The sequence below is a fragment of the Mustelus asterias genome, chromosome 4, assembly GCF_964213995.1.
Source record: "Mustelus asterias chromosome 4, sMusAst1.hap1.1, whole genome shotgun sequence".
Taxonomy (NCBI): domain Eukaryota; kingdom Metazoa; phylum Chordata; class Chondrichthyes; order Carcharhiniformes; family Triakidae; genus Mustelus; species Mustelus asterias.
Genome location: NC_135804.1, coordinates 93,591,875 through 93,602,088, shown reverse-complemented (window position 1 = coordinate 93,602,088; position 10,214 = coordinate 93,591,875). Strand labels below are relative to the sequence as shown.

The 10,214-nt window shown below is 47.5% G+C and overlaps 1 protein-coding gene across 1 annotated transcript in view; it reads left to right on the top strand.

The window, feature by feature from the left end:
- Positions 1-3,842: 3,842 nt before the first annotated feature.
- arhgef9a (Cdc42 guanine nucleotide exchange factor (GEF) 9a) overlaps positions 3,843-10,214 on the top strand; it is a 144,810-nt gene continuing 138,438 nt past the window's right edge. The window contains exon 1 of the mRNA XM_078211374.1: positions 3,843-4,017. Coding sequence (XP_078067500.1) covers positions 3,892-4,017 — 126 coding nt within the window. The 5' untranslated portion in view covers positions 3,843-3,891. The remainder of the gene's footprint in view (positions 4,018-10,214) is intronic.

Sequence of the window (10,214 nt, the reverse complement as noted above, 5' to 3'; positions counted from 1 at the left end):
GAGTGTGTGTGAGAGGGGGTGAGTGTGTGTGAGGGAGAGGGTGAGTGTGGGAGAGAGGGTGAGTGTGTGTGAGAGAGAGGGGAGTGTGTGAGAGAGAGGGTGAATGTCTGTGTGAGAGAGAGGGTGAGTGTGAGAGAGAAGGTGAGTGTGTGTGTGAGAGGGTGATGTGTGTGTGAGAGAGAGGGTGAGTGTGTATGTGAGAGAGAGGGTGAGTGTGTGTGTGAGAGAGAGGGTGAGTGTGAGTGTGAGAGAGAGGGGGTGAGCGTGTGTGTGAGAGAGATGGTGAGTGTGAGTGTGAGAGAGAGGGGATGAGTGTGTGTGAGAGATGGTGCGTGTGAGTGTGAGAGAGAGGGTGAGTGTGTGTGAGAGAAAGGGTGAGTGTGAGTGTGCGAGAGAGGGTGAGTGTGTGAGAGAGAGGGTGAGTGTGGGAGAGAGAGAGGGTGAGTGTGTGTGAGAGAGAGAGTGTTTGTGTGTGAGAGGGGGTGAGTGTGTGTGAGAGGAGGTGTGTGTGTGTGAGAGGGGGTGAGTGTGTGTGTGAGAGGAGGTGTGTGTGTGTGAGAGGGGGTGAGGTGTGTGTGTGAGAGGTGGTGTGTGTGTGTGAGAGGGGGTGAGTGTGTGTGTGAGAGAGAAGGAGAGTGTGTGTGTGAGAGAGGATGAGTGTGTGTGAGAGAGAGGGTGAGTGTGTGAGAGAGGAGGGAGAGTGTGTGTGTGAGAGAGAGGGTGAGTGTGAGTGTGAGAGAGAGGGGATGAGTGTGTGTGTGAGAGAGAGGGTGAGTGTTTCTGAGAGAGGGTGAGTGTGAGTGTGAGAGAGGGTGAGTGTGTGTGAGAGAGAAGGTGAGTGTGTGTGTGAGAGGGTGTGTGTGTGTGTGAGAGAGAGGGTGAGTGTAAGTGTAAGAGAGAGGGCGAGTGTGTGTGTGAGAGAGAGGGTGAGTGTGAGTGTGAGTGTGAGGGAGAGGGTGAGTGTGAGTGTGAGAGAGAGGGGTGAGTGTGTGTGTGAGAGAGATGGTGAGTGTGTGTGTGAGAGAGGGGTGTGTGTGTGAGAGAGGGTGAGTGTGTGTGAGAGAGGGTGGGTGTGTGTGAGAGAGAGGGGGAGTGTGTGAGAGAGAGGGTGAATGTCTGTGTGAGAGAGAGGGTGAGTGTGAGAGTGAGGGTGAGTGTGTGTGTGGAGGGGTGATGTGTGTGTGAGAGAGGGTGAGGTGTGTGATGTGAGAGAGGGTGAGTGTGTGTGTGAGAGAGGGTGAGTGTGAGGGAGAGGTGTGAGGGTGAGGGGGTGAGGTGTGTGTGAGAGGAGGGTGGAGTGTGTGTGAGAGGAGGGGTGAGTGTGTGTGGAGAGGGTGAGGTGTGTGTGAGAGAGGGTGAGTGTGTGAGAGAGAGAGAGGGTGAGTGTGGGTGTGAGGAGGGGGAGGGTGGAGTGTGTGTGTGAGAGAGGGGTGAGTGTGAGAGAGGGGTGAGTGTGTGTGAGAGAGAGGGTGTGTGTGTGAGGAGGGGAGTGTGTGAGAGAGAGGGTGAGTGTGTGTGAGAGAGGGGGGTGTGTGTGAGAGAGGGTGAATGAGTGTGTGTGAGAGGAGGGTGGTGTGTGTGGGGTGAGGGGTGGTGTGTGTGTGAGGGTGAGGTGTGTGTGGGGTGTTGTGGTGTGAGGGGGTGTGTGTGAGAGAGTGGTGAGGTTGTGTGTGAGAGAGGTCAGTCTGTGTGTGTGAGGAGAGGGTGAATGTGTGTGTGAGAGAGAGGTGAGTGTGTGTGTGAGAGAGAGGGTGAGTGTGTGTGTGAGAAGAGGGTGAGTTTGTGTGAGAGAGAGGGTCAGTGTGTGAGTGAGAGAGGGTGAATGTGTGTGTGAGAGAGATGGTGAGTGTGTGTGAGAGAGGGTGAGTGTGTGTATGAGAGAGATGGTGAGTGTGTGTGAGAGGGGGTGAGTGTGTGTGAGAGGGGGTGAGTGTGTGTGAGGGAGAGGGTGAGTGTGGGAGAGAGGGTGAGTGTGTGTGTTTGTAAGAGAAAGATTCCCAGTCTCAGGGTTATTATTATTATCCCCACCCGTCACACTAACAGGCTCCTTCAGAGGGTCAGTGAGTGAACACCCTGGGACTGGGAGTGAGCTGGACACACACACTCTCTCTTTCACACTCATCTTTATTTATTACCCATTTTTTGATTATCAATTTATTGGTGTGACTTTTTTTTGCTCAGCAAGTTATCTCTTTTCATACATCAGCATTTTCCTTTGGAATTCATGTTTAATGTTGTGGAACTTTACTTTTCCAGAATTTGCTCATTTTGTCCCTCCCCCACCTGACAGCATGAGAAAAATGTATGTATTCGCCCCCCCGCCCCCAGTGGGAAAAAGTTGGACGAGCCTGGTTTAGAATGTACTGAGGATGGAGGAGCAGCACACTACTCCTTCCAGCTCCACATTCAAGTCATTCAGACTGCAGTTGGTCACACCCTATCCTCATAACGATGAACTTGACCCCAAACTTCCCCAGTCACCGTGAATGCGAGGCATCCTCTTAATCACAGCCAACGCTACCCATCCGCCCGCTCACTGCTATCCTCCCAACCACCGTGACGGCAGCTGGCATTATAGAAGCCCAATTTCTGAGTCATTCAGTGGGCACCCTGGCAATGTTTGTTTGGTGTTCACAGCTCACTGGCTCTAAGTTAATGAGACCCAAGTCCAATATTACACGCACCAACTCATTCAGGAGCAGGGATCAATCCTCGCAATCCCTGTCTGTCTGTCTGTTTTTAGGCACAAATGTATTTCAGTGTCATTGTTTTCATTAAAAGCTTTCCGGTTTGAAAATCTTGCGAAGTCAGAAGCCCTTTGAGCTGCTCGAAGAATGGAAGATTTTTTTAGAATTAAAGATTAGCAGTGGGTATGGTCTAAGATTTAAAAGTAATGGAGAAAATTGAGACTGTAGTTTTGCTGTGCAAATTGAACAGACAGCACCAAAGGACTGGAAGCTGCAGGAACCTCCAAGCAGCAGATGTTGGTCAGTTTAATCTTTGACGTTTGGAATAGACTGGCAGCTAATGCACTGACTAAAATCTCTCATCCAAAAAGGAATTAGATAATTCTGGCTAAGTTAAAGATTTGATCAGTTTATCCATTTGGGTTAGGTGATACGAACCGCTCATACTTCATTGTCTATTTTTGCATTCATCCGCTTTCTTTTAGATGACATTTTACTCATTCTCCCTTCCCTTCTCTTCAGCTGAGGCATTGACTCCTTGCTGGGAAGCTAGTCACTCTCCAATACCTCACTTAAATGGTTGTTATTCACGTTGAACCCTGACAGGTTATTTACACGTGGCAGGTATTTACATACACACTCTTTCATCGGACAAGAATTGGGAGCAGTGACCTTTTTCATTTTTCCCCTTTCTCATCAGGGCGACCAACTGGAGTGCCTTCATTAATAACCAAACTGAGATTAGCTTCTTCAATACAGAGTATTGTGTATTGCCACCTCTGCTCTGAGTATAATTACATTCCTGCCTGCACAGTTTAGCTTCCCTCATTCTAGATTCCTTTCTAAGGAAATGTACTAAACAATTTTTTTTTGTTGAGTGTCTCAGCCATTTTTAGTTGGTTGTCTTTTTCACAAAAGGAGTCTCTTTCTTGGCAGTAATTTTCTTCTCCTCTGTTGGGTTCTATTCACATTTTGTCAACTTTATGCAATCATACATCGTATAATTATCCAGTCAATCAACTGCCAAATAGAGTGTGATCATATACCAGAGATTGTGTGCGAGATGGCTTATATTCATTTGTGATGATAATAACCTTAATCTCTGATTTTCTTTTCTCTCTTTCTCCCCTTTTTCTGTGTTTATTTGCAGCTGATCAGTGGCGGTTACATTGTCAGTGCTGAGGCAGTATGGGATCACGTCACAATGGCCGACCGTGAGTTGGCATTCAAAGCAGGGGACGTTATTAAAGTCCTCGATGCCTCTAACAAGGATTGGTGGTGGGGACAGATCGACGATGAAGAAGGCTGGTTTCCGGCCAGTTTTGTGAGGGTAAGTGAAAGCGGACGGGATATTTTCCACTTACGGTTGATTGCAGCTTTCATGGGAAATTAACCAGCACAGTGGCACAGACTGACATTTTGTGAACAGAAGTGAAAATCTAAAAGAGAAACGGAGAAAATACTGCGAATGTTGAAACCGTGAAATAAGAACAGATATGCTGGAAATCTGTAAAGAGAGAAAGTACTATTTTTTTTAAAAGAAAATATCTTTGGGTGGTGATATTTTGTCAATTCTGATGGAGGATCTAAACCTCAAAATTTAGCCTTTCTTTTGTGTCCACAGATGCTGTATAATTTCAGTTTTTATCTCTGAAAGCTAAGGTCTGAAAATAGCAAATCTGTATTGTCATGATACAAAATGATGGCTGTGTCTTTAAAGCTAATCAAATGTTGAGGTTTTCCAGTTGCATTCCTGTGGCAGCGTACATGGGCAGTGAAGACCAATGCTCTTTGTTTATGTAAAAGCAAAACACCGCGGATGCTGGGAATCTGAAATAAAAACAGAAAATGCTGGATACACTCAGCAGGTCTGGCAGCATCCGTGGAGCGAAACAGAGTTAATGTTTCGGGTCTAACTGATCCTCCCACAGAATTGGAGCAAAAAATGCGCAGAATTATATAGTTAGAAAGGGGGTGGAGGAAGTGGGGTGGAATAGAAGAACAGGGATAGGTCAGGGGCAAAGGAAATATGACAAATTTATCAGATGAAACCAAAATACTGCGAATGCTTGAAATCTGAAATAACAGAAAATGCTGGAAAAACTCAGTGGCCGGAACTCTGCCACCCCCCCCGCCCCCCCCCCCCCCCCCCCCCCCCGCCAGGGAGTCAGCATGGGCGAGGCTCCGACAACGGAAATCTCTGTTGACCTCGGTCTCGCCCGAGCGAGGCCATAAAATCCCGCCCAGCATGTCTGGCAGCATCTACGGACAGAGAAACAGTTAACGTTTCAGATCTAAATGATCTTTCTATTAAATTCTCCTTGCCCTCAACTCTTGTGCACCTGATGGAAATTTCTCTTTGGTGATGGGTGACGAGGTTTATTTCATTGAGTTATTTTGTTGTTTAATATATTGTCCAGTGATTAGAAGCAGTCGATATCAATTCTCCACAGATTCGAAGAGTGAAAACAAATTAAGTTGTCGGCTATTCCAAAACTTTATTATTTTTGCTAATGTAAAAGGTGGTCACAAATGGATGCCTATCACCAGATGCAGTGCGCAGGTTGCCTTTGTGATTTCCTTTTGGGTGTCAGTGGCTATTGCGCAACAGAGAACTGAAAGGTTCATTCAATGTAATTCAGTGAGGTTGTTACATCTGAAGACCCATTTGGATATGAATGTTTGGGGCTAGATAATGCAAATTCAGTTAACAGTATGCGACAGTGTTTATTTCCATATGTTCTAAATACAGTCTACAGTATACTGCCTGTATGGAGTTTGCACGTTCTCCCCATGTCTGCGTGGGTTTCCTCCAGGTGCTCCGGTTTCCTTCCACAGTCCAAAGATGTGCAGCGGGAATTGGCTATGCTAAATGAAGGACTAGCAGGGTAAATACCTTGTGAGTGTGTGTATGAGAGAGAGGGTGAGTGTGTGTGTGAAAGAGAGGGTGAGTGTGTGTGAGAGAGGGAGTCAGTGTATGTGAGAGAGGGTGAGTGTGTGTGTGAGAGAGAGGGTGAGTGTGTGTGAGAGAGGGAGTGAGTGTATGTGAGAGAGGGTGAGTGTGTGTGTGAAAGAGGGTGAGTGTGTGTGAGAGAGAAGGTGAGTGTGTGTGAGAGAGGGAGTGTGTGTGAGAGAGGGTGAGTGTGTGTGTGAGAGAGAGGGTGAGTGTGTGTGTGAGAGAGGGTGAGTGTGTGTGAGAGAGGGAGTGAGTGTATGTGAGAGAGGGTGAGTGTGTGTGTGAAAGAGGGTGAGTGTGTGTGAGAGAGAAGGTGAGTGTGTGTGAGAGAGGGAGTGTGTGTGAGAGAGAGGGTGAGTGTGTGTGTGAGAGAGAGGGTGAGCGTGTGTGTGAGAGAGAGGGTGAGTGTGTGTGAGAGAGAGGGTGAGTGTATGTGTGAGAGAAAGGGTGAGTGTGTGTGTGAGAGAGAGGGTGAGTGTGTGCGAGAGAGAGAGGGTGAGTCTGTGTGAGAGAGAGGGTGAGTGTGTGTGTGAGAGAAAGGGTGAGTGTGTGTGTGAGGGTGAGTGTGCGTGTGAGAGAGAGGGTGAGTGTGTGTGTGTGAGAGAGAGGGTGAGTGTGTGTGTGAGAGAGAGGGTGAGTGTGTGTGTGAGAGAAAGGGTGAGTGTGTGTGTGAGAGAGAGGGTGAGTGTGTGTGAGAGAGAGGGTGAGTGTATGTGTGAGAGAGAGGGTGAGTGTGTGTGTGTGTGAGAGAGAGGGTGAGTGTGAGTGTTTGTGTGAGTGTGAGGGTTTGTTTGGGATTGTTGTCTGTGCAGGCTTGATGGGCTGAATGGCCTGGTTCTGCACTCTATGGATCCTATGATTCTATATACATCTTGAAAATGGAAGCAAAGACCAAAAAATTTCAACCTTGTAGTTGTCTTGCAGATCAAGAGATGTAGATAAATGATCCCTAGGAAGGAAAATGTACAATACTGAATAATAATGTACTATCATAAAGAAGTAGTCTCGGAGAGCTATTTTGCATGGTTGCTGCAGTAGATACTGGGCTAAGTGGATTCATCACCAGTCTTTCATCTCAAGTCCAACCCAGACTGATAGGATAATTTGAAATGTGTTTTTAAGGATAATTTGAAATGTGTTTTAAGGTATGAATGCGCACAACAAAACTGCCTATAATAGATTGCTAAATTGGCAATCTTGCTTACAAAATAAATGGCTGCTATAGAAATAGAAAACTATCAGGAGAATTTCTTGAGTTTGATAAATTTGATGGGATAGTTTTATTCTGTAACTAAACATGCTGTGTTAATTAGAGAGTTATACAGCAGTTACATCAGACGTAGTTGTATTTCAGCATTGTTACAAATTAAATGTTACGGAAAGGATGCTTTACCTATTAATGAGATTTAGAAACAGCTTCAGAAAATTTCCTATATCGGTGAGTATTTAGTGGAGTCCCAAGATGCTCGAAAGCAAGTGAGTGTATGATACTTTGTCGCCATATTTGCCATCATATTTAATTTGATTATACTCGTTGTTTGAATACAACAATTAATCTGATTTATAAACCAAAAGAGAAAATGCTGGAAAATCTCAGCGGGTCTGGCAGCATCTGTAAGGACAGAAAAGAGCTGATGTTTTGAGTCCAGATGACCCTTTGTCAAAGCTTAAAGGCACAGAAAGTGGGAGATATTTATACTGCAGGGTGAGGGAATTAAGGATGAGTCATAGCCACAAAAACAAGGGGAAAGGCTGCTAATAGCAGTCCACAGAGAGAATAAAGGATGTGAATGGCCAAACGGCAGAGAAGTTGAAATCAGAGGGTAATCTGTGACAGATGAAGGTTCGGAGGGGATGGGGGAGATGGGTGGGAGAGAGGTAAAATTGAGAAAAAGGGGAAAGGGGAAGCAAAGGGGGAGAAAAAGTAAGGCAAGGTGGGATAAAATAGGGGAAAGAGTGGCAAGGGAGAAAAAGGAAAATAAAGAAAGACAATAAAGAAATAAAAGGTACAGAACAGTTCAAAATTAAATAAAATGAAAACAAAGGGGTTTGAGTGGAGTAGGGCTAATCATCTGAAGTTGTTGAATTCGATGTTGAGACTGGAAGGCTGTAACGTGCCGAGCCAGAAGATGAGATGCTGGTCCTCCAGTTTGCGTTGAGCATCACTGGAATATTGTAGCAGGCCAAGGACAGACAAGTGGGCTAATGATTTTTTTAAATGGTCTAATAGCTGGGACGGGGGAATGTATTTTACTTTGTGGGGCGTGAACTTTTCATATGAGAGAAGAGATTATCTCTCTGTTGGATTTAATTTTCTCTTATAATGCACAGCTGAATGAATGAAATCCCCCTGTTTGAAGGTGTTTGTTCAGCTGAAATGTGAATGGTTAAGCAGAACGTTACAAGAGGAAATTAAACTGATGCATTTCAAATTCCCTGGACTAAATGGAATAAAATATAGATTTATCAAATGACTTTTTTTCTTAAAGATGAACCTTTCCTTTTGTGGACCTGAATAAAATTGGCTTTCAAAATTTTACAGAAGAGAATAATTATTTTTGAAAATTCAAAGCATAAATCAGGAAGTAGAGTGAGATGATGCCAAGATTGAATTTTAAAACTCTGAAGGTTGTAACAAAGCTATAAGCATCCGCAGATCCCAACTGAATCAAAAATTACAGGGTCAATCTGATGAAATGTGTGAGAAAAGTGGAGGTCCGCTCCCAAGGTGTCTGGTTTAGGCATTAAGCAGCTATGTCTCAAACTTGATCCCTGATCTGTGTTGACTTAATTGGCCTTTGTAAAGATGCCCGGACTATAATTGTCTCTATTGTCTCTGGGGCAGCACGGTGGCACAGTGGTTAGCACTGCTGTCTCACAGCACCAGGGATCCAGGGACTGCTAATAGCAGGCCACAGAGAGAATAAAGGATGTGAATGGCCAAATGCCAGAGAAGTTGAAATCAGAGGGTAAGCTGTGACAGATGAAGGTTCGGAGGGGATGGGGGAAATGGGTGGGACAGAGGTAAAATTGAGAAAAAGGGGGAAAGGGGAAGCAAAGGGGGAGAAAAAGTAAGGCAAGGTGGGATAAAATAGGGGAAACTCCAGCCTCAGGTCTCCCTGTGCCTGTGTGGGTTTCCTTCGGGTGCTCCGGTTTCCTCCCACAGTCCAAAGATGTGCGGGTTAGGTGGATTGGTCATGATAAATTGCCCCTTAGTGTCGGGGATTGGCAGGGGTAATTAATATGTAGGGTCATGGGAATAGGGCCTAGGTGGGATTGGGGTCAGTGCAGACTCAATGGGCCAAATGGCCTCCTTCTGCACTGTAGGGATTCTATGACTTGATGATTTCTTTTGTTAAAATTAGTGAACAATGAGATGGACCCGATTCTCCCCCCCAAGAAAATTCTAAGTGCTGAATTGGCAAGAAAAATGGTGTAAATCACGATTGTTTTTTCAGTGGGAGTTCAGACTCAAATCTCCCACACTCTGTGCACTGCAGAGGTCACAATCGGGAATATCATTAAAAGCTCGGGATGCGGGGCGTATTCACCCCAGAGTCTGACAGTTCCGGAACTCTGCGCATGCGCAGACTGCAGTTTTCTGGCCAGCTCGATCGCTGGCCAGCCCGGGACCTTCACAGTGCTGCCACGCCCCCGACCCTCCCCCCTCCCCCCCACGGCCCAATTGCGGCCCGCACAGCATTCCCAGGCCAACCCCAACCCCCCTGTCCCGGAGCACCTCAATCTCCAGCCCACCCTCTCCCCCCAGCAGTGATGATACCCCCCCCCCCAGCAGATCCCCCCCACTGACCCACCTGCCCGCCCAGGAGGCAGAACCCCCCCACGGGAGGCAGAGCAAACCCCCTTGGGAGGCAGACCAACCCCCCTCCCCCAGCTCACCCCGATCGCTTACTAGCTGCAGAGTGGCAGCTGGATCCCCCACCCCCACTGATCACCCCTTGGCCCCACCTGCAAAAGGCCCCACCCCATTGGCCTCACCCCAGGCCCCACCCCAGGTTCCATCTCTAGGCCCCTCCCTCTAGGCCCTGCCCCCTTGGCACTGCCCACCAGGCATTGGGCAGTGCCAAGGTGCCCCCTGGGCAAGGGCCAGAGGGCACAGGCTGGCACTGCCACTGTGCCCATGCCCGGGGACACCGCCCCCCGCCACCCGACCACCTGGGGGGTCCCAATTGCCCCCTTCACTCCGGCGGGGTCTCCCGCTAGTTCCCCGCAAGGAGGTAGCTACTCTAAACCTCGCCGGAGTGAAATACTCCTGGCGAGGTGGGAGATGCTATCGGGCCCAGAGAATTCCATGCCGGGCCCGATAATCATACTTAAGACACATTAAAAACAGATTTAAATCACTTACCCATTTTCCTGCTGGTTTCCAGCATGACTGTGCCTGCTCTCTGGCTGTGGGAGATGCGCATGCGTCAGGAACGCGTGCTCGAATCCCGCGAAATGGCCGACACGCCAAAGAACGTGCGCATCAGGACGGGAGAATCGGGGCCGAATAACTTTCCTTCACTATCCAGAATCCATGGCCAGGATTTTGCGCTCGCGAAGCGGGC